General features: G+C 42.5%; 1 protein-coding gene across 2 annotated transcripts in view; it reads left to right on the forward strand.

The window, feature by feature from the left end:
• The window catches only part of HECW1 (HECT, C2 and WW domain containing E3 ubiquitin protein ligase 1), a 258160-nt gene extending 234308 nt beyond the window's left edge, over positions 1-23852 (forward strand). For both annotated transcript variants that reach the window (XM_055709166.1, XM_055709165.1), the window contains 6 exons: positions 6594-6692; positions 8083-8212; positions 12300-12446; positions 13823-13937; positions 15180-15378; positions 23363-23852. In XM_055709166.1, the coding sequence (XP_055565141.1) occupies positions 6594-6692; positions 8083-8212; positions 12300-12446; positions 13823-13937; positions 15180-15378; positions 23363-23474 (802 nt within the window). In that variant the 3' untranslated portion in view covers positions 23475-23852. The remainder of the gene's footprint in view (positions 1-6593; positions 6693-8082; positions 8213-12299; positions 12447-13822; positions 13938-15179; positions 15379-23362) is intronic.
• Positions 23853-24170: the final 318 nt, after the last annotated feature.

A 24170-nucleotide genomic window follows, 5' to 3' on the forward strand; every position in this document is an offset into this window, starting at 1 on the left:
TAGTTCACATTTCCATCGTGTGTAAGCAATAGTTCTTTTTCATGTGGTTACTCTTTAGTACTGAGAAACAGAAATGTTGTGTTCCATTTGCAGATAGATCCAGAAAATAAAAGTAGGACAAGCACTTATTGGAGTGTCAGTATTGCACTGGCCTTCTGCAGCTGAAAATTTAGGCACAATTTAGCAATAAACTGAGAGGTTGACTTACATAAATACATTCATCGTATGAAATTCACGTACCCAGCAAAAGTAAAAATATCTCAAGGAAGGCTGGCAAGAGAAGGCTCACTCCTGTACACCCTCACCTGAAATCAAGTTCAGGATTTGAAGCCTAATGGAAGTTTATTTGTACCAGATTGTTTTTCTCTCTGAATATCAGTTTTCATCCTTTTCTTTTCTTTTCTTTTCTTGATTAATTTCAGTTCATGGGGTGATGCACATATATTTCACACATCTCTGAACATCCTCTTTGTATTTTATGGCACTCTGCAAGCAGGCCTGCTGCGCTGTTCCACTTCCATACACTTTACAATCAGGGCTACTTAAGAAAGGTTAGTGCTTTATTAAATGAGTGTTACACATTTCCTTTAAAATATAATTAAATCTCAGAAGTTTTATAGGAATAGTAAGCAGACAGAGTATTATCAAAGAGGGACTCATGGAATATGCCATTTCATCTTCTGGTGCCTGAACAAAATGCTTTTGCTCCAAGTAGAATGTATCCTCTATTAATGTCCCAATAACATTTGCAGGGGCGGCAAGGATAAATCCCTGTAGACTGTAACTGTTTAACATCCATCAGTTTCCAGGCTGGAAAGCTGCATGAACAGTTGCTCCATGTCAGCACTCATAAAGCATTTCCTTTTGGTTTTAATTTGGAAAATGGACTGAAAATGAAGCTTACCTGACAGAATTTTCTGTGGTTTCATAGTGAGGAATTATGCAGATTCCTCTTAAAAACTCAGTAACTGTCTGAAAATCTGGAATGAATTCTGACCATGTCTGAGATAAGATGCATTTCAGTGTTTAGAACGTAACTCAAAGCAAGTTAGAAAGAAAACAACAAAACTTGGTCGGGTGGGCCGTTACCATTCCTTCAGAAGAAGTGTGTGGGGATCCAGAGCACATTCTCAGGTGGGATGCCAATGTAGTTAGCTGTCAGAAGAAGTGGGTTAAGTCCTCAGCACATTGGAAGATGCCATGTATGGGTGACCCAACATTGTATTTTGTCTCTCTGAGAATTCTTCATAGTAAAGACGCATATAAGAAAAGAAAATGAGCCAACAATGATCTTATTACTCCTTAGACTGGAATTCTCCTCCAGGACTAATTTAGGAATTATTTTACCTTTTCTCTTTAATGTGCTGAGACTTTGTAGACTTTTGTCTCCTGGCCTTCGTAAGAGCCATTCCTTTCGTAGTAGTGACACATGAGCTCATCAGATTCCTGAACTGAAGAGGCATCGTGCTGGAATGCCACGGTGTCAGCCTCTGAGCCTGCAGATACGCAGAGCGAATTTGCCACACCACCAAATGACATGGTGGCAGAGAGGCGGTCTGCAAGGTTTGCAGATGCAAGTTGGATAAATAGAATGGCATTAGCTATCCCAGCCTGCATGGCTAACCTTTCTGACAGCAGATTGCTTCACGTCATCACATTAGACCGTTCAAATGTTCTGTCATTTATGTGAGTAGGGGTTAAACATGCACACCAAATTAAAGGCAGGCATTTGTAAATGAAGGCTGATAGAGGTGTGGGTTTGATCCACTGCCAAGGGTTTGTAAAGGTGATCTGATCTGCTAGGTTACTGCTGTGTCAATGTAGCTCATTACAGGACACGATGATCATGTCCTGCACTGAGCAAACACAAGGATATGTGCTGTGAACATACAGACACGGATCTCTGGTGCATGTACCACACTGCCAGTTTTGCTTAAAATTTGTAGTGTACAAGCCAGGCAGAGTTGCTGTAACCATCTGGTTGACTTTTTTGCAAAATGCATGCTCTTAGAACTTCCTTGTATTAAAAAAAATACTGTTCTTTGTTTAAAAAGTGCTACTGCTGGGGATTCCGCCAAAATTCAGAAGTCCTGAATCAGTAAGTTTTCTTCTGTGTCATCCCCTTCCCTCCCCCAAATCACAAGATTAGAAATCACAATATTTAAGGCTACAAAAATGGATTTTTACTTCCTTTAATCAGTAGTGTCTGGCCATTAGGATGCTCATGAGTGTCTTCATAACAACGGAGGGTTTAACTGTCCTTTAAAACAAGCTGTACCACACTGGAACCCACAATACCCAGTTTCCTACAAACCTGGGTTTCATGACTGAATTCTCTGTTGTCTAATAAGATGCATGTTCAGAGTGAAGCCTTTCCCATGACTGGGCCCTTCTAAATGCTTTCCCCTTTTTGGATTCTCTGGTACCTAATAACGGTTGAGATTAGGTCCAAGTCTCCCACTGTGGAAGGACTAAGGCTCTCCAGCTGCATCCACCTGCCAAATGTCATTCTCCCTTAGAAGAGCTGCCAAGGGCAGAAATCCTGTACCGCAGTGCAGCCTCATTTGTTCAGCTTGTCTTTCAGGCAGCCAAAAGTTCATCTGCACGATTAAACAGTCAAAAGCTCTAAAACTGCTGCAACAGAATGTGTAAATTTGTCTTACAAATGTGAGCAAGTTATCAGTAGTCTCATGAAAAGAAAATGATACTTTCAAATTTGATGTGAGCCATATTATATTCATCTCTCTTGAGCCCTTCTTTGAATATTTTTTCGCAGGATACTGCATCAAGAAGGGCACACTTAAACACAGTTGATGTGTTTGGGTGAGATAAGGTTTGCCAGAATTTCAATCTTTTTAATCCTGCCAGGTGCTTCCTCTATTTAGGATTTAGAGTTTCTCATCCCATAGCCAATTTAGCCCATAAGGCATGGTTACCAAAGCATCCCCTATAGAATGATACAAACCATTCTTTCCCTGTACACGTAGATTACAGTTTTGTTGAGGTACATCATTCTCCATCTGATTCTGAGGAAGGACTGTCATACAGAGCAGAGCTGTGTTCATTCAACCAGTTAAGAGAGAGCCCTGTAACAAAGGACCATTACAGGTCCTGCCTGACTCTGCTGCTATATGATAAGGACCAGAGTAAATTAAATTTCCTGTGACTCACCTGCAATTGGAGCAAAATTTATTGCTTAGTCGCTGCTAGAGCATATGGATTTGTCTCTCCCTGTGTACACACACATGCAGTAAGTATGCAGAGAGTCCCACAGAGGAGAACGAGCCTGTTATTTTGCAACAAGCTGTTTCAGGGGCACCTGCAGCCTCCAGAAGGAAAGGGAGTTAGCTTGGTAGCGTGGAAACGTTTGCAAATGGGTCAAAGAGTAGGGCTGTTAAAAGCCAGAAAACAGGTGCACACAATGTCTTTTTTGAGTGGCCGAGCGGTGTCAACGGGCAGTCATACCAGAGCAGCTCTCCTGCTCATTAGTTCTGACTGGTTCCCTGCTTTCCTGTTCATTAACTCCCTCCTGCGTTTCCCCTCCCTGCTGGAGCGCGTCACCCAGGCTCAATCATTGTCTCCAAAAGGGAAGGGTGTTGAAAGAAGGGGCCAGAGCAAGACCTCCTGGCGTTCCCCATCCTCCCCCAAATTATCTTTTCTGCCAGAAAGAAACCAAACAAGTATTTTACACTTCCCTGGAAAGATAAATGTAAGTCAGGTTTAAGGAAGGTATGTGCCCTGCAGCCAGGATTTACCTTTGTGCTGCTTGTTCTGTCAAGAAAACCAGTGTGTTCTGAAGGGACCATCTCACCCACTTCTGAATCTCACCCATGCTCTGAGTCCTTCAGGAAGAAATAAACACAAAAACCTGGTTTTGCTTTAACTGGATTTCGTAAAGAGGGTAGTTTGTTTCTTGTTGCTTTTTTGTAAGTTTTGATACATTTTAAGTGGGACTGTTTATGTTTGGCTGATTGTGGTGGCAGCTTGATATACTGTATGGACACACAAGCGGATAGAGTGTGTAATTGTTCTCTGAGGACAGCAGCAAACACCTCCCTTTTGATAGGTACCCGTTGACTAACCGTGGTCCCTATTTCTCAGCGCACTGCTGGACCACAGAAGCGTCACCTGTGGTCCCAGGCCCCATCCAGAATGGGCAAGGAAAAGGCGACCTTCTCTTCACCACTCTTCAGGTCAGAGAGTCAGGTATAGCAAGTCTCTACAGAGATACCAAAGCTTTGTGCAGGGATAGAAGGGTTTGTGGGCTGGGGAGCTCACACGCTTCGGCCGCCAAGCACTGTGTGTGCTGGGGTGATATGGAGCTGCCAAGAAATACAGTCTGCAACGTAGCTTTTGTATCCATTGTATCGACAGGCACCAGGAGTGGCACTGTCTTGTTGATTATTTCGTCTCCTTTGTCTAGACCAGTTAGCACTGGATGTGTTTTCCTACACAGTACCATTGCAAGGACTGGAACTGAGGAACCGCAGTCAGGCCCCAAGTTTGAGTGAGCCCTGGTGTGTCCCAGAGGGCTGCAAGTGCAAAGCCAGGCTGATGGACCACACGACCTATTGCTGCTCTGCCCACGTTTGCTTAGGCTGACCCACCAGACTGAGTCCAAAACACTGCCCGAGGCTTTTGGATGGTTTGATACAGTTCTGCCGTAAATCACTGATTCAATTTGCCATTAACAGCTACTGTAACATGTGCTCGTGCTTGTAAACACCTTGATCTAAGCACGCTACCCTTTCACATCAGCTTTGCGTGAATGCCCTCAAAGCTGCTTAGAGGTACCGAAGTGATACAAGCAGCAAGGAGAAAGTTGATGCTGTTCACGTTCAAGCAATTTCTTAGCAGAGACAGCATTCCCAAATCTTTCTTGGCAACTTACTTTCCAGCTTTACCTTATTCTACATGGCTCCTGCCTGCCCCACACTGCACAGTGGAGTAGCCGTGAGGTGAGCCCTGTGGCGAGGAACACCCAGTGCTCATAGTATTTCCATTCAGTGTTTGCTTTCAAAATGTGTAGGGATGGATGGGGTGGTGAAGAACAAAACCAAAAAAGCCGACATGGGTTATTTAGAACAAACAGACTTGATTACAGATCCTGAAGGTGCTATAAAACTGATGGATTACAGGCTCAGCATTTCTGGGTTTTGAGCTGTCTGGCCTCCACTGTGCTTTCATTGTGTCAGCTCCCCCTCTTTTCGTTGCCTTTTGCTGGAAACCTGGTGCTGGAGCACACGTGAAGTGAAGCAGGTCCTAACGAGCCCCAACAGCTGCCTTTTGTTGCTGCTGTGGAAACAGCTGTAAGGGGGTAATATAATCACTCTTCTGTTAGCAGTCAGCTGCGTATCATAAGCAACTTTCTGGGATGCAGGGGAGCCGGAGGCAGCTCCCATGGTGATGTAAATGCTAATTGGGCCCACAGCATGCCATTCTGTGCCCCATTTGACATACTAAGCACTTGTTGTTCCATCCCATGAGCACAGAGTTGAGTGAATGGATATTCTGCACTGGTTTTATTACAATGAGACTCATGTTTCATTCATATGCAGGAGGGGGTCTTTGCATCGATTCCTGTAGTAGAAGGAACGGTTTCTTGGCTTTTTGTTCAGTTTCTCATCTTCTGTGCAATAAAACTGATGTCAGTCAGCTCAGGCTTGGAGTGCTTGCAGTTGGGATGTTTGGAAATTTTTTTGTCCTTTTTTACAAATAAGAAAGTTTTGGATGGTGATGGGGGTTGGTTTTTTTTACAAAAAATGAACTCACCTGGATTCACACCAGTTCTCTATTTTTCTGTCTGAGATTACTGATTTAAAACCAGATTTGATGGAAGAATATCTATTAAGCCATAGAATAAATAATAGAAAGAAAAATGTAATGGCTTATCATTGCAAGTCACGGGTTGTAATGGGCAGGGCACTATTTGAGTGTCCTTGGAGCAGGACCAGGGGTGGTTCTTAGAAAACGGAAACAAACACAAGGGTATATAAATACTGCAGACAGCTGAGCATCACTGTTAAGAAAGTGGGGACAGCTTGCCTGAGCTTTAGATGCTGGTTTTAACGCGTCCTTGGTCACAACAGCTAACTTATTTGAACTGCAGTTTCCCTGTATAAAGTCAACTGCACTACCCTTTTAAAGGCTGCCCTTGGAAAGGATTGTAACCAGTTGGAAACTGGATGTACCGATTCACCAAATATCCTTTGCAGTTGTTTTGATAGTATGTTTTCTGCTGCGGTGGAGTATTACAGTATGTCTTAATATTGTGTTTGGTGGAGTTGGTCTGTATCAGAGCATTCAACTAAAGATCACAGAAGGTGAGTCTTCAGAACGTGTATTGGTTTGGCACAGGACAGCATATAACATGCCAGCTGCACATATGGGTACTGTAGGAGGTGAATCAAGAAGAGAGACATTATTGATTGGAGGTGGGAGGGGTGATGTTAGGTATCTGCTCAGAAAAAAAGAATAAGTGGATAACTGTAAGAAACTCAAGTCAGAAACAAAAAAACAGTTGCTATCTGTGTAAGTTTCTGTGCTGCGTGTCTTGAGTTACACTTCATTTATTCTGCATTTTTATATCCCAGGTTCAGGTTCAGCGGTCGTATTCTTGGCCTTGCTCTCATTCATCAGTACCTTCTTGATGCTTTCTTCACAAGGCCATTCTACAAAGCACTACTAAGGCTGTAAGTATAAGCATGCAACCATGCAGAAACAGTGATCCCGCAGTGAGTCCTGCAGAGACACAGCCCCTTGGGGAGCTGCTTTGAGCACTCTGACCTTCGAGTTATTTCTGCTCTCCATGGGTTGGTCTGTGATAGAAACCAAACATGTTTTAATTTTTCTTTATTTTGTCTAAGAACTTGCCTTTCATAAACACTGTGTTGATAGAAATGCATAATAGGTATGACATTTGGGAACCCCCATTTAAAAGTACTGACCCATAATTCCAGGGTTTGCTGATGACGAAAAGTTAATCAAACTTCAACTATATGGAAGAATGAAAATCATCTTTGATAGAATGAAACAAAATAACAAAAAAAGGAGGGAGGTCGTATTCAGAAGTATGCATAATTTCTCATGCCTCACTGGTGGAGTAGATTTTCATACTAAAACACAACTCAGGTCAATTAAGAGTGCTAATGTAGATATAAACAGTGACTGTTCCTCTTTGGTCTTCTACTGGGTTTTATATTAGTATGCAGAAGCTACCGGTAATATATTACTTACAATGTCAAGTTTGTAAGGTTAACTTTAATTGACAATCTGTCCCTCTTTAATTGATAGACTGCAGTAAGACAAGGTACATAAAATTTGTGGCAGTAAGAAACGCCAGAAGTAGTAAGTCAAGGCTGCAGTTAAATGACAGAGAGCAGAATAAAGCTCAGCTGAAATAGTTTATTAATTAAGATGATTCTAGATCAGTAAAGATATTTGTCTTAACAGTTCTTTGAGCTTTTTAACATGTTTTTTTGTTTTGGTTTGTTTTTTAACAATGAGTATTGCTGGGGTCTGAACACTCATATCTATATTGTATCTGAACTAGTGCGGAAATAGCCTGAAACCTGGAGTGCTGCCTTCATTGCCCCTTTAGAAGGTGTGAAACCAGACTGCTCATAACACCCACCTGCCCTTTCAGCAAACGAGGCTGGCTCCTTATTAGCTGAAACTTAGGCTACGTGGTCTGCCTTATGTCAGTCTTGTGTGCTCAGATACATGGGAGCAGCCAGGCACGGTGTGGTGGAGCCCATCCAAACTGAAGGTACGTGTGTGCTCTGAGGTGCAGGGCATCCCAAAGATTCACAGCAAATCAAGCCCCGGGGGTGCCTCCTGACGGCAGACAGTGCAGGCAGCCGGCAGATTCGGCCCTGAGCCCAGCCATGTGAAGCAGGCAGTTGCAGAACTGTTTTAAGAGGGTCAGCGTAACAGGCTTTGATGTTAACAAAATCAAATGAACACCAGCTTTATGTCGGATCTTTGGCATAAATTTGTTCACATTCATAGTAGTAAGTCATCCTGCCAATAGTCCTGGCAGTCATATATTCAGCTATGTCTTTTTTCTTGCCTTGCAATCAGGCCGTGTGATTTAAGTGACTTAGAGTACCTGGATGAAGAGTTCCATCAGAGCTTGCAGTGGATGAAGGATAATAACATCACAGATATCCTGGATCTCACCTTCACAGTGAACGAGGAGGTGTTTGGACAGGTGAGCACAGCTATGCAAAACATCTGAAAAGCAAATTTGAAGCTGACAAAGTTGAGCATAATGAACATCTTTCTGTCAGAACAGATCCTTCAGCTTTTCAGTAACATTTTCTTCTCCTGCCTTCTGTTTCTTTCAAGCCACCTGTTTCAATGCAGATGTTTATTCTTAGGGTGTATAATATAAAATACCAGCCCCCCTACAGGCCTATTGAGCCACACACTGATGAGCATGAGGAATGCTCTGGGAGTGGAGTGCAGTTCTTCTCTCCAGGGTGTAGCTGATGCAGATGTGGCATGCGGTGAATGTGAGCAATGTAACTTAAAGCTGATGTGACTGAAAGGATAGGGGCTTAGGAGGAAACAAAAACATTGGGCAGGTGGTGTAGGACCTGGCAGCTCTCACCATTATTTTGTCTGATATCTCCCTGTTAGATTCTGTGCCTCTTACTTACCTCACACCTACTTAACAACTTGGTATATATATCCATTTATTACACTTTCTACCACTCAGCTCTGCCTCAGTCAGTCAATTCTCTTTAACCTAGCTGATCTGGGTAACGGTATCTTTAAATAGGGTGCAACCCCGGCTTCAATGCAGACTGGCTACCACAACAAGTGTCTCCTGTGGGATTCTTTGCCTTGAACTGAAGCCCAGGAGCTCTTTGCTGTTGTTACCCTTGCTAGATTATAACTATTTCTGCAAAGCCTTGAAGGAGCCCAAAGCAATATTCAGACCAAGATTGAGGACCTTCAAGGTCTTCTGAGGAGCCAAGCTCACCAAGTACCATAGAAGTTCAAGGGATGGAAGTTAACTTATGTGGGGGCAAAGACACGGTGTCAAAGGGAGCAGAGAGAGGAGGTGGAATATAGAGACAGTGGCTCTCACCCCTTGTAAATAAAGTTGACAGGAGGAGTTTGCACGGAGCTAGGCTAGCTCTGAGAGCTAGGGGATAGTTAGACAAGTTTCTGAAGGGAGGAATTCTGGCCCTGAGTGTAAAAGGGCTGCTCAGCTCTAAGCTTGAAAGTAACAGAAGGCAAGCAAGACTTCAAGGGATCTTTTCAAAACTGGATTTGGTCTGCTTACAGCACAAGGTCCTGAAGGATGAGTAGACTCAAGGGTGGATGAAATGAGAAGGATGGGGCAGAAGAATTCAAGTAAGAAGCCTCCGTAGGAATCGTAAAACTGTTTTTCCATAGAGTTAAATGTGGGAGCCGGGGGGGGTGTTGTGGGCTTTTTGCTGAGAGCTTGCACGACATCCAGTTGACAGTACGGTGATTTCCCTGGAAGGTATGGCTATATAAGACTAATACACAAAGACAGAGAGAAACACACAGACATATTCACAAAGACAGATGAGACAAGTTTGTATTTACATTGGAACACTACAAAGTTGAATAAGAATCTCAACCTGAAGCACCCTGATGCATCTGAAGGTAACGTTTGGCACACTAATTACTTGTTATGCTCTCCCCAAAGGAAAGAGCTAGACAACTATGCCAGAGTCTGTTGTGGAAGATAAGAGATGTCTCCAAAGAAAATAGGAAAAAAAAAAAATCACAATCTGTTGTAGATAGCGTGATAGGAAAGCAAAAGAACACCAAAAGCCAGATATTGATGCCATGTTGTCTAGTACTTTACTTTATATGTACTAGACACTAACCTTGCTAGATCTAGTGATGGGGGGAAAAAATGGTTCTTGCTGTGTAGTATGACTGTCAGAATCCAAAAACCCTAAGTGAAAGTGAGATTTTTCTCCCTTCTGAAATTTGCTAAGTGCTGACAGCAAAATAACGAAGAAATTGCAGCCACATCTTATGCTTACAGATGGATCCCAGTTGGAAATTCTTGCATGCCAAGAATATCTGACCACTTAAATGCCATCTAAGCATTGCTTTGCTGGATACATGTGCAAGTGTAGATCACAGCGGGAGCTCTGCTAATATTTGAGAAGCTGGATTTCAAGGGCTGGGTAAAGGAAACAAGAAATAGTGGCTCTTTGAGAAGCTGTGTGCTATAGATCAGTTACAGCCCTTTTGTCCTGCTTCCATGATGACTTTATTACAGACCAGTCACTACTGCTTTCATTTTTTCTTTCTTGTCTACTCTCTGATGTGTATTTAGCTTTTAAGCCTTTCGGGCCAAATCCTCTTTCTTGGTACCCTTTTTACTAGAGTTTACTGGTGAGGACTTCAAGCCTTCTTGCATACTAGAGCCTGGAGCACTACTGTAATAGCAGAGATATGATGTCAAACCAAGCATTACATGTTTTTACTGGTGGGGCCTAGATGCCAGTATGAGAATGTCACTTACAAGACAAGAGAGAGGTGTCAGTTGCTTGTGACCCTAAGTACTTTCTCACGCTTTTACCCAGTAGAAGGTGTTCTTCCAGGCCTGTATCTGAGCTCTATATGTGGACACAGTCTGTCTCTGAGCCCTGGCAATTGCTCCAGTCATCTAAAAGGATTGGGCTATGTTGGCTGAAATGTCTCCTTGCTACTCTGAAACCTGATTCTGCATTTTAGCTCACAGCTGTGGTTGTTGCCTCTATGAACAAACAGAAGAAATAGGGACACATTGTTACTGATTGACTGCCTCTGATTCTAGGTAATTATATTTGGAATTACATGGATAATGAGAAGTTGAAGAAATCACCAGCATGTCTAGGTGTTTGTGAGAAGTCTTGCAGGAGATTTAGAACATCTGGACCTAATAGTCATGTGTAAAGCTAGGCAACATTTAGTCTTTGGTTTTGACAGATGTGTCTTAATGCCGCACAGTCTTGAAGAATACAGCACAGCAGCTGGGCCAGAGTCTTATCCTCTGGATGATGCACCATTGCTTGTATAATGGTGATGCAGTGATTTACATTTGGGAATTTAACCTGAACCAGCTAAGAATTCCTAACTCATTACATCCAACCTTACTTGTTCTTGCTGTTTCTCAACAAAGCTACAGGTTAGATGACTCATTCAGTGTTTCCATAATTCATAAGGTTACAACAGATCCCTCTAGCAAAGTGACCTAAATACTACGTATGCTGTGTGCTCTCTGTTGGGCTAATAAATAGATAATAATATAAATAATATGTAAATAATACAAATAATGAATATGTATTCATGCAGCTCATTTACTATCTGTGCTAGACATCATTGCTATAGCAGCAGAAGATTGAAGAGGAGAGCAAAACATTCTTCCTTTCAAATCCATTAGGTTAAATGTGAAAATAATTGCGAGATAAATATTGTTTTCTGTCACATGTGAGAAGGAGTATGTGCTTGCTGGGTAGAATCTAGACTGATTCCTTAAATCACATCTCAGTCTTAAGCCTTAGTAACCCAAGCCAAGTGAATTAACCATTAAAATACGATGAAATGCTGTAGCTCTTGGTTTAAAAAACAAAAGAATGTTATTTACATACAAACACTTCTTAGGTTTGGATGGCTGATACAAAACTCTGAATCCCACAGTGACTGTATTTGTCATCTGTGCAAGGTGCTGTATGCTTCTTGTTTAGGTCATGTATTGGGAGTATTCATTTTGTGAGAATTACTTTGACTATTGGCATTTCTGAGTAAATGCTTTCATTAGCACCTGGGGAATGGTAACGCTCGTTGCCTAAGAGACAAGTAGACATCCCTTCCAGTTGGCAGAACAGTCTGCCCATTCCAGTACTGTCATTGCCTCTCCATCCTGTTGTTTCCTGTACCATTGCTTGGATAATCTACAGCAAGTAGCAAGCTGGTGTGGTTGTCACCATCTCTGCAGCTTGTTGCGGGGAGAGGAGAAGGATGAAAAGAGGGGCTAGAGCAGCACATTGTACATGGCTTACAGATGGTAAGCTCTCCAGATTAATCTGTGATGGCACAGTTGGGAGTAACTGAAAGCTTCATGTGGGGATAAGACTAGGACTGAGGAGGTGCTCCTCATTATCCTTTTTGTATCTACTGCAAATGGGTAAGAGGCCCGGAGCCCAGAACTAGAAAGATGGCTGTTATATTTTTCATTCATTTTTTTCAAAGTACAACTTAAATTTGAAGCACAATGTGATCCATACATTGCTACACCACTGTTTATTTTCGTTCTGCAGGTGACAGAGAGAGAGTTGAAATCTGGAGGGGCAAATACAGCAGTGACAGAAAAGAACAAAAAAGAGTACATCGAGAGAATGGTTAAGTGGCGGGTGGAACGAGGAGTGGTTCAGCAAACAGAGGCCCTCGTCCGTGGTTTCTACGAAGTAAGTAACAAAATGATGTTCCCACAGCCTTCTGTTCCTCATCTGAATGAGAGGACCCCATGGTTAAACTATGCTTCGTGGGTACCCTAGGAAATGGCTAAATAGACACAGATTGGCAAGGAACTGGAGTGCCTGGATCCATAGAGACAGGGACCTTGGATGTGGTGTATCTAGCATTAAGGAAGAAAGGAAAGACATGTATATTCTGAATATGATAAAGCATAATGATCGAGAGTTAAGGAAAACACTGCTTGCCATTCACATAGTAAGAGAAGGAGGCATTTGCAAATTTTGTTTTACCCTGCTGTGATACAGAAGAAGATTGTGAAGAATTGTACGCTTTGGCAAGGAGCTGGTGTGATGCACTGTATCTTTAGGTACTCATTCGGTAAAGTTGGTCCTGAGATACAGTCAGCTATTACCTTGCTGGTTCGTGGATGCTGTTTCGTTGTTGTCCCTGGATTTTGCTCATTTATCTTTGCTGAAGAGCTGGATCCGAGCACATCCTTCTGAGAGAGCCGCTACAAGGACTGCCAAAGACTGGATGAAAACCTGTGGCTTTGCTGACCAACCCGTATTCTTGCCCCTTACTAATCGTACTCAAACATGCATCTTGCCCTGGCAACTGTATAATATAGGTAGAAGTGCAGGGCTGTCTTGCAGAGGGAAATAAAACCGGAAGAAACCTGGAAAATGAAGCAGCAGATAATGGACGTGCAGAATACTATTGATAACAGGTGGCTGAAACCAGTCGTACACTGGTGGAAGCCAGTGTATCTGGGGGTGGAAGCCAGTGAGGGTGGCTTTGTAGCTGAATAGACTTGGTCAGCGCTTTGCTGTAGAAAGGGGTTGGCTAAGTGACTCCATACAGTTTACCGAAGTGTGCATATGGTTCACTAGCTTTTTCTCCCTGTGAATACTTCAGGCCATTAAAGCTTTTGGTTTCACATAATGAAATGAACCTCAGCTGCATCTTCAGCATCTGAAGACCTGAGGGCACTCCTACACAATTGTAATCAAATTCCAACGTGAAACAAATATAAAGTAAATTCTCCATAGTACAGTACCAGTCTTTGACTATCAAAGTCACTTGTCAGAATGAATGTAACAATGACGAATGTTCTGCACAGATTACGTCCTGTCACTTGTATTGTTTCATTCTCGTCAAATCTCATGTGTCATCACTGTTTGCAGCTCAAAACAGCAGACTGTCTGAAGAAGAGCGCATGTTTATCAGCAGAGGAGTGGAAGTTAACTGTCAGCATGCAAACGTCATCAGAATAAAGAGCTGGCCATCAGAGCCATAGGTTTATGAGATGCTGCATCTGCTTTATTTCCAGTCTGAAACTGTGCTTACAAGTGGGTTTTTGTTCCAGGTTGTGGACTCCAGGCTTGTCTCTGTTTTTGATGCCAGAGAACTGGAGCTGGTTATAGCTGGCACTGCAGAAATAGATCTCAATGACTGGCGTAACAACACTGAATATCGTGGAGGTAAGCTGCCTGCTGATGCTTACTAATATCCTGACTGTTTTCAGTCTAAAACATGCAAGATGTTGTCCATTTTTTCCGTCTGTCTTTCCTGAGGGAAATGCCCTGTTCTGTTCAGGAAGTTTTTGGGAAGAATAACTCATGAAATAGAATAAGTAAGGTCTCGGTTTTGGATCAACAGATGTAATAATACTGAAATTGCTTCTGCTACTTCCATCCAGATTTTGCCCACTCAGTTCCCGCTGACTTAACAGGATTTCTGACTATTAAGGACTGAAAAGGATTTGTGATATTAGATCTAAAAGTTACTTAGATGACTCTGAATGAACTCCTGGCCTCACTGAAAGTAGTATATGAAGTCCTCTTGGCTTCAGCGAGGACCTGAATTCAAGAGGTGAATTTCATGGTTCCCCATTACACTTCAGCAACATACGGATCTTGCTTAACTGTCTCCTCAGCCTAAACCATGTCAGGTCGGATTTTATCCCTTGTCTACTGCCTGGCCTGGTTTTGCTTTAAACACTGAGCAACATGATTTATCCAGGCTGTCTTGGATGATGGATAAATGTGAAATCCACAAGTTCTGCACTACAAAAGGAAAGTCCCTGAGGTTGACATCTCCTGCCCTGAAACGCAATGTTTAAGTTTTTGCTGCGTACTGCCCAGCTTTCGTGTTACCTTGAAATACACAGCTTACCACAAGCACAGCTGGTCCCCAAAGTTATTCTCCTACTACTTTTTTCTGTTTAGCTATTGAAACAGATTCAGCCCAGGTTTATGCTGGTTTTCACTAACACAAACCAAGCACAGAGCCTCTTGGGTGGGAAGTTTGCCAGGGAGCAAACTCCTCTCCATATGTTGAACACTATTGCAATCCAAAAGAGAATTTATTTGGGAACCAGAAATTGTTAAGTCGTTAAGACTCACACTGTGTGGCATATCTCAATTGGCCTTTTAGATCTCATGCACATAACCCCAGTTCTTGCCAAGGGATTTGTGAGAGGCCAATGTACCTCAAATATATATTTGAGTTTTAGGGTTTCAAATAAGTTAGCAATATTATAGTATTCACAGCTGGGACAAGATGGGGGCTGGGACCTACTGATCATCAAGAACAAGACATTGTTAAGTCAGGATGTTTTCAGTAGGAGATCTACTGCCCCGTGCTAGTGGGAATATACATGGTGTTACACTTCCCGCTTAGAGGGGATGATTTTAATTTCTCTCTCTCGCTTCTTGGTTTAGGTTACCATGATGGACACATAGTAATACGGTGGTTCTGGGCAGCAGTGGAGAGATTTAACAATGAGCAGAGGCTCCGGTTGTTGCAATTTGTCACTGGAACATCAAGCGTACCCTATGAGGGCTTTGCAGCTCTCCGAGGGAGCAATGGGCTACGGCGCTTCTGTATAGAGAAATGGGGGAAAATAACCTCCCTCCCAAGGTATGTCCCAGCTAGGACACAAAACCAGAAGTGCTGTGAGAAGGGTGAGCTTGGTACTTTGTTGCATCTCTCTGCCAGTGAAAGATAATAAATACAGTAAGGACATCTTAAAACAGCAAAGTGGCTTGTGGGTTTAAAACAGTTGTGGGTTTTCTGAAATTACATTCAGAGAAAAGTGTTTTCTCTTGCTGCCTTTTTGATTTGCCAGCTCAATTTACACTACTTGGAATTCTGGGAAATGTTTAAGATAAAGATTTCCATAGGTCCAAACCTAATTCTCTTATTTTAATTCTGGAACAGATCCAGACCAGCAGGAGCCTGTCAGCTGATTCTGTTCCCTTTACTTGCAAAATACTAGTAAAAATGCTTACAAGTTTACAGAGCTATGAAAGCCAGAATCTGTCTCTGAGTTTTGGCCGGAGACCTGAGTGTAATCCCTGCATTTGCTCTGATGGTTCCACTTTTTCATCTTGAAGAAGTTAACTGAAGGGACTTCAGACTATGTGGTGATAATACCCAGTTTGTTACATCTAGTTTGGTTGGCCAGCTAGGAGCAAATGAGCCATGATGTCATACAGAGTCATCAGACTTCACAGTGCTTCCCAGCATAGGGGTCATCTTCCCTTTCAGAACAAAGGGACTCGAGCACACAGGGGTGGCCTGGCTTGCCTAAGTCCACGCAAGAGAGCCACGGCACAGCCACCAATACGTCCAGCTTTGAGTTCTGCTCCGGCACTTCATCCATGACCAGTGCTCATCCTTCCTCTCTGAAGGAAGTCACCTTTTCTCAAACGTCCTTACAGTTCCATGAGGCTCTGCCTCATCGAGATTACAGAGCATTTTGCAAGGGGCCACATCTCACTACCTTTGAGATACTTTGGCTGCTTGGCCCTTTTATGTAGCATTTGCCCTCCAAAGGATGCTTGCTTCCTGCTCTTGCCATTTGCTTTCAGCTGCAGTCCAAAGGAAGCTACTTTCATGGCACAGAGCAAAAACCTCTTCTCACAGACTTGTCCGGTGTTCTAGTTACGTGCCATCCATGTTCTTTGCCCAGAAGCATACTATAAGACACAGACTTGAGCAGACCTCCAGAGTCCTCTGGAGAAGGAAAGTCCAAGTATGGACGCCTTCTTGGTCCAAGCCTGCTTAAGCCCATGCTTATGTAGTGGGGAGATGCAGGAGCTGGACCAGGGCACTGTATCAGCAGATGGGCAGAACTGACATCTTGTTTACTCCCTGTGAAGTCAGGAAAAGGGAAGTAAGTGTTTTTAAGGCACAATTCATCTCACCTGGACACAGACTTTTAAAATAGCTCTGTTGAGTCACACTTGGTACGTTCTGATTTATGGCCACTGACCACAGAGACTCTACAGAGACAGAGTATGGAGAACTAGCGCCTACATGAAAGTGGGACGTAGGCACTGAGATTTAAAAACAGATGAAAACATGTAAAGTCAGTGAAATGACTCATGCCCCCTGAGCTTAAGCCAGCAATGTGGAAAGAAAGCCTGAGTGCTAGTTTGCTATGCGTAGTGCAGATCCTCCTTTTGCAGCATGCACATAGTCTGGTTCTCTGCGAGGGTTTCAGAGGTTCCCAAGGGCATTCCTGCCCGGAGACAGGCAGCAACTGGAAGTCACACACTTGTGCAGCACGTCTGCAGAGCTCTCTTTGCACTCTTCCTGGGACGGAAAGGGGCAAGAAGGGAGGACGGTAGACTGACCCATCAGGTTCTGAAAAGATAATTGGCCTCTTTCTGCTCTGCTTAACTTTCTTTGTGAACCTAGGCATTACTTATGACCTAGATTCAGTTAGCCCCAAGATACTCACATTAACAACTTCATGTTTGTCTGCTGATCATCGGACTTGTTTCTCTCCCTGAAAGAGGCCTCCTTTCCAGGTGAAAGTTGTTAGCACCTTTTAGAAGTCTTAGAGCTCTGCATTCATTTTAGCCAGGGGAAAAAGAAACAACACTTGCTCATGGGGAATAAACACAGCTTAATCACCGTAAATTATTACCTGCATTTTTATAAAATTATGGAGTGCTGCCAAGTATACACAGTGTCAAGAAAGGCATAAAACACACAGGCTAAACCTGGAGGCTCCCTAGATCCCTAGTTAAGCAACTAAATAAATGTTATTTCAAACTTTTTTAAAATGCCTGATTATAGATTGCTCGTGTTTATTTAGATTTACTTACATATTTACTTAGACTTAGAGGCTAAAAAAAAGTTGTATGTCATATCCTGTAGGCCTTTTGGCCCCTGTGCTATAATATGAGTGTAACTAACTTTAGCTGTTTAAAAGAAACCACAACAACAAATTCCCATCTCCCTCTAACAATTCCTACAATTTCACAGTGAGAGTTACGCTTGCGCCACATTTTCAAAGTCCTGGGGAAAAAACCAGCTTTCTTGTGTCTTAGCAATCGTAGGATTTAGTCGTTTATGTGCTTAGGTATGGATTGCATCTCTTAATTGCTGGGCTTAGTTCTTAGGCCCTGGCCCAATGCTGTAGGAGGTGTTAGGGAAGCTTGCATAACGCTAATGCATTTGGCTTTCCTGACGTCCAGGTAGATGGTGGGTCGCTGGGCATAGGTTAGTCTGGCCTTCGGGTTTTCAGCTGCTTTACAAAGTATCAAGGTAACTTTTAGCTCTATCGGGAGAGTCCAGGACTCTCTGTATTCTCTCGCTCCTGCTCCAGGTGGCTGGAGAAGTTAGGCAACGCTCCCTTACGTCTTCTCCTTACGCTCTGGCAATTGACCCTGCCACTGCCATTTGCTTATAGTGAGCAGAGATGTGATAATACCTAAACCAGACATGCTTTGGCACCTGCAACAACAGTGTGGCACTCCCAGAAAAAAAGGCTTGGTGCAAATTTCTAAAATGTAACACTTTTAGAAGAATAAACACTAATATGTAACACCTAGAGTGCTTCTTGAAAGCACTGAGGATAAGCAAGACTTTTTCAGGAGGGTTGAAAATACAGTAACTTCATTGTAAATTGGTGGACTTGTTCATCAGTACTCATTCCTCTACATCAACAAGGTAATGGTGGTGTAATATGTTCATCCAAGACAAGTACGAGTTAGATTACACCAGTGGTTTATTTCTGGAGCGTGCGTGCATACCAGACACATTATTCCCATCTATATTTACTTTCCGACCACACACTTTAGAAAGTCAAAGTACTGTACAGCTCAGCAATGCTGCTCTAATCCCAGATCTCTAGATGATGACCCTAAAGCAGGTTTCAGAGAGATGTGCGAGATTTGCAGATCTGTCAGTGTAAATCTGCAGTATGGTTTCTTTCAAACTGATGTAGCTTGTTATATGAAATAACAGGTGAAACCACTTGTTCATCAAGGTTGAGTTTTACTCTCCCTATGTAATGTGCAAGGACTGTCCCAACATAAAGGACTTATGTATTTTACTTCTTGTGACGGTTGCCTGGGTAGGGATGGATGGAGAATTCTTCCAGCTGTAGCCTCTTCTGAAATAGGAGCCTCTCTTCACCTTTCCTGGGTCATGCAGATATTTAACACGGAACCAGTTTTAGCAGTAGTTCCACAAGAACTTACTGTTTGTTCCCCACCAAACATTAATGAACAGACACTGGCTTTCTAGCTGGAATAACGCAGCTTCATCTGGTATTGTGGGAGCAGAACTCCTGGCCCCAAAGCAAACTGTGCGAAGAACTAGCAGTGTTTTCTACTATAGCTGTAGGAGGCACCAGTTCCCTCTTCTTAAATCCTCAGCTGGCAAAACGGTGCAGAGCCTACAAATGCCACTGTCTTCTGGTTGTGCTCCTCACCTGGCCAAAACTCCTCTGTCAGCTCTGAGGTTATTTCTGTTTGAGTGTCAGTTAAGTGAGGATCTCAGCATATATCCCAGCGATTCAAATAATCACACTTGAAGCAATGAGGTCACTTTCTCCAACAGTGCTGACCTGCAACTACTCTTTCATCAAAAGAGATTTTCATTCAGCAGAGTAATATTAGTGATTACTGCCATACTGTCTGCAGGTTACGTATGGTAAAGATTACCAGTGCTAGGGAGTATCTGATCTTCTGTAAGATAATTCTATCCCTCTCTATTAGATGATCAAGTATTTAATCACCCCAGTATCCCACATAGCAATTAAAAAAAGATTGTGTGTGACTACAAAGAACTTTTTTCTTCTCTTTTCCTTCTTTCCCAGCGGACTGAGTGTGTGTGCTTTGCTGTCTTTTATTATTCCTTATTCCCCTATCCCTCTTTTTCCTTTTTTCTCACGTACAACAGAAATACCATCTACAAATCTACATTCCTCTATTAAGCAGTGGTTCCCAGACAGCATATAAGCATTCCTTCTTACAGACAGAAGGAATAACCGTTGATACCTGTGGGTCCTGAGGCTGATCAAAGAGGGGTTTGTGGGTTCATCTAAAGAAAGCAAAGTGAAAAGGAGAAGTGCCCAGTTTCTGCCTGACAGGCATGGTTATGTCAGAATGCAAGTCTTATTTCAGTTGATAGGTTCAAGCTATGAATAAGATGGGAGGGGGTTCTGTGCACACTTACTGCTTTTGGACTCTCATCGTTATGGGGATTAAAGGAAGGGATAAAGCAAAGAAGAGTGCAAAGATCTTAGAAGTTTATACTCATGACATTTAGAGAGAATTCTTAAAAGAAAATAAATAGCACAGCACTGTGAACAGTGAGCAAGATTAAAGGTTCAGACTCACCAAAACTACTCTGAGCAATAAAGACATACTGCCAGGAAGAATGAAATTTTAAGTGGTCCATTTTCTGCTTTACTTACTGGAGAATGAGGGCACGTGAGGGTCAGAGTTGGTTTACATGACTTTATCTTGCATTTTCTTCTAGAGAAGCCAGAATCCCTTCCATAAAAGCTCTTTGCAATCTAATTCTTATTCCAGACCTCTCACTCCCTGAACACCCTCTCGAATGTCAGCAGACTTATGTGGTAGGAGGCTTAGTCAAGGCAAGACAGACTTTTCTCATTGCTATGACGGTTTCTTGCACGGCTGGTGTAATGTTTTCATCCCAGTATATACAGCAAGTGTCCCCTGGATTATGCTTACTGTGGCCACTCTCACTGGAATCAGGAGGAGGAGGTCAACACCATTCAGGAGGAATTTACCCCCTTCGGAGGGCAAGGCACAGAGTTAGGCAACCATGGACATTATGGAAAATACCCTCGCCTCTTAACTGCCCTGTGCACTGCAGTGTCACACAGCATGTTTGTCTTTAGTCTGGTTTGGAAAATACAGGTTTCAGCTTTCAGTTGCAAGAGGCAAAGGCTCTATGCAGAGCAGTACTGAGGAGAGAGGGAACACTGACTCAGGAGTCCCAATCAACCCTCTCTCTTATTTCAGGTGAGGAAGAATGTGATGTTCAGTTACCCAAGTAGGCACCGTGTGTGTGACCTTTGCAGCAAAGAACCAATTAGGCCCATTGCTGAATCTGTACCAGACAATTTTGCACGTAATTATCTTGTTGTAAGATTGAGTGAGCTTCACTGGCATCATTGGAGTGGCAGTAGATCCGCATCAGTTTCACAGACCAGAATTTGAACTCACATTGTGCCCTTAGCAATATATTGCATTTTGTACCTTAAATAGGTAGAAGTGTAAACCTAACCTGCATAGTACTCCTGTAAATTAGCTTTCATTTTTTATTTGATGATGTTTTTTGGAGTGAAAGGATTTTTTTCTATAAAGTTGTTGAACTGGAGGACGTGAGGGTGTTGCTTGGCAAAAAGCTTCGGTGTTTCTAGATATGTGAACTTTTACTTTCTTTGTAATAGTTTCTCGCTAGAATAAAACCCTCGAGACCTATAGAAGAGCCCACTTCTGTAAACCTCATAACAGGAAAAGGAATTGGTCTTTTCTCTGAGTTTGAGTAGGTCAAGGATGACTAAAAGTCAACAGCATCGCAAGGTTGTTTCATAGCCAGTATGAAGTGAGTTGGCTAATGATCAGTCAAGATGAATGTCTGCAAGAAAGTAAACACCAGAGCCAGCGGCTGTGGATATATCTGCACCGCACAATAGGTTGCATGAATGTCCGAGATGTGATGGTCTCACACAGTTAAGTGTCCCATAGTTAAGTACCATACAGAGATATTACTTTAGCTTCAGCAAAGTTGTGTTAGCAGAATCCACACCTGAGCCACAATGATTGTGCTGCTTCCAGTTTTGGAGCCAGGCAACTGAGCTCCTCAAGACTGGCTGTCTCTGAGTGGTGCTGTCTCGCCTACAATAGACATGTTCTGAGTGGAATAAGAACCCTTCTGTTAATTAACTCCCAGTTATTATATATATATTGGCAATGGGTTGTAGAAACAACTTACACTGCCAAAGATCGCCGAGATAAACAATAAACAGTGCAGGGCTACTCAGAGATAGTACACATGAGCTGCCATGTTTAATTTCAAGAGATGTATTAAATAGTGACTTTATTAATGTTCCTTTTTCACTAACTTGAGTGTTCCCAGCTCATTTCCGCAAATTCTGTTTATTGAACACTCTCTCTGACAGTGTCCAGCTAACAAATCTTCATTCAGAAGGGGAAAAAGGATGGTAAAAGCTCTCCTAATTGAAAATCTGTGATGCAGGGAAGATTACGAGCCTCTGGCTATTTCAGTTGCCCGATTGCTTTTAGCGATTCACCATTGGTGCTTGATAAAACTCTCCCTGTGAATCTACAAGTCTCAGGCCAGCCCATCCCCCACTGTCATGCTTTTCTCACTTCGTGGGTGGCCTAAGAGATGACTACCACCGTTTCAAAACAGCTTCTCCAAGACAGCTCTTCAGCTTCAGTTTTGAAGAAATAACATTGAAGTATGAGGCAGAAAAGCTAAAAGTAAAACAACTTCACAACTTCTAAAAATACGAGGGGCCAGAAGCTTAGACATTGTTAGCCAGTGAGGCTACATTTCCTTCTGCAGGGTTTTGTCAATTCACATTTATCAAGGAAGCAAGAGGAAACAGAAATATTCCTAGCATCATGTAAAACGCCAAGCTGACTGGAAAAAAAAGAAACCATTTTAATGAAAATGTGTGCCCCCTGTTTGTTCAATGAGCTTTACGGTTTTCCAGTCGGTTGAAATGCGTGACTTGTTGGGGTAGGGACTGTTTCTGTCCTCCACATTTGTATAGTGCCTCACACAGAAGTGCAGTCTGCATCTGGGTCTAATTGCTGCTGCTAGAAAAGCTGCAACAAGGTGGAGGCATGCGTGGAACCTGTTCCACAGCTTCTTTTGAAGGTGCTGCCAACTAGGGGTAAATACAATGGTAGAACTGGGGGAAGACAGGGTCATCAAGTTGGCAGCTTGCTCTGCACAAAATGTTTTGCTATTGCTTTGGCGACTACAAATAAATAACATTGAAAGGCCAGACTTGCAGCAGATGGCTAACAGCTGACTTAGAGGAACATTTTCAGCAACCTTCCTTCTTCACTGAAGCACATCACTGAATGGTCTTTTTCCAGTCAGCCCTGCCTCACTATAAACACAGGCTGAGCCCATTCTGTCACTATAGTTCATCCCATTCTGCTTGTCCACTGGTGCAAAACTTACTAGCTGCTCATGTTGGATATACAGCCGAGTTGCATTTTTTTTGAAAAAAACTCAAAGCAACCAAACTTATAGTAGTGGCGTTTTCTCTCTGTCAGGGCCTAGAGCCCAGCTCCTCAGTGACCTCCGGTGTTTTTCTCTATCAAGATCCCTGCAACATCTAATGCAGGTGTAGCAGAAAATGACATGATGTTGATACTCTAGCTTGTGTCTTCTGTTTGAAATATTCAAGTGTGTGTACACATACGTTTCAGTACCTCAGGTTTTGGCAGAATTTGACAGAATTTCTTTTTATATCTCTTGAGTGAACTTGAATGTCTTGAGTCTCAGTAGGAACTTGTTTTCTCAGTTCTTATTTTCTCAAGTTATTTAGATTAAACTTAACCTGTAACATATTTTCCTTTTGCAGGGCACACACATGTTTCAACCGTTTGGATCTTCCACCTTACCCCTCGTATTCTATGCTGTATGAAAAGCTGCTGACAGCTGTTGAAGAAACTAGCACCTTTGGACTTGAATGAGAGGGTTCAGGCACTTCTGGTGTTTATCTGGCTGATGATGTCACCTTTCCTGTCCACCATCATTTGATCTTGGTTTCCCATGTTTTTATTTTTGAAAACAAAACAAGCAAACAAAAAAAATCAAGATTAACAAAAGCTGTGCATGAAGAACTGCCGCCCTCTAAGATCTAACCTTCATGCTTTCATCCTCTGTTTCCAATGGACTGCTAGTCTGTATGCAATAGAAAAACAACTGTCTCAAGGTTTCTGTATATCTCTACATACCTCCATTAATAACAATGAAAATACAAATGCAAGTTACACTACACTTGACCAAATGTTAATAAATGTTTACTTCCACCTACGTTGATTAAAAAATAAAAAAAACCTCATCAAGCATTCCAAGCTTTTATATGCTCACATCTTCTAAATCAATTCACAGCCTATCTTACTTCTTAACCATTGAATCCAGTACTAGGAGCTGGTCAAATGTATCTTCATCCATCCTTGTTTTCCCTGTATGTATTGTCCATCTGAGAGACACCTATGAGCAAAACTGAAATTTTTATATATGAACTCATGATCCACATCAGTTGCATCAGCTGGAACTGGCCCAGATACATGGTGCAGATAAGACCTTCAAAAACTAAAAAAAACCAACCTGTAATGCAATGCAAAGCATAACAGCGATTGTTATGATTGTTACTTGCCAGTACT

This window comes from Falco cherrug, chromosome 4 (genome assembly GCF_023634085.1).
Source record: "Falco cherrug isolate bFalChe1 chromosome 4, bFalChe1.pri, whole genome shotgun sequence".
Taxonomy (NCBI): Eukaryota; Metazoa; Chordata; class Aves; order Falconiformes; family Falconidae; genus Falco; species Falco cherrug.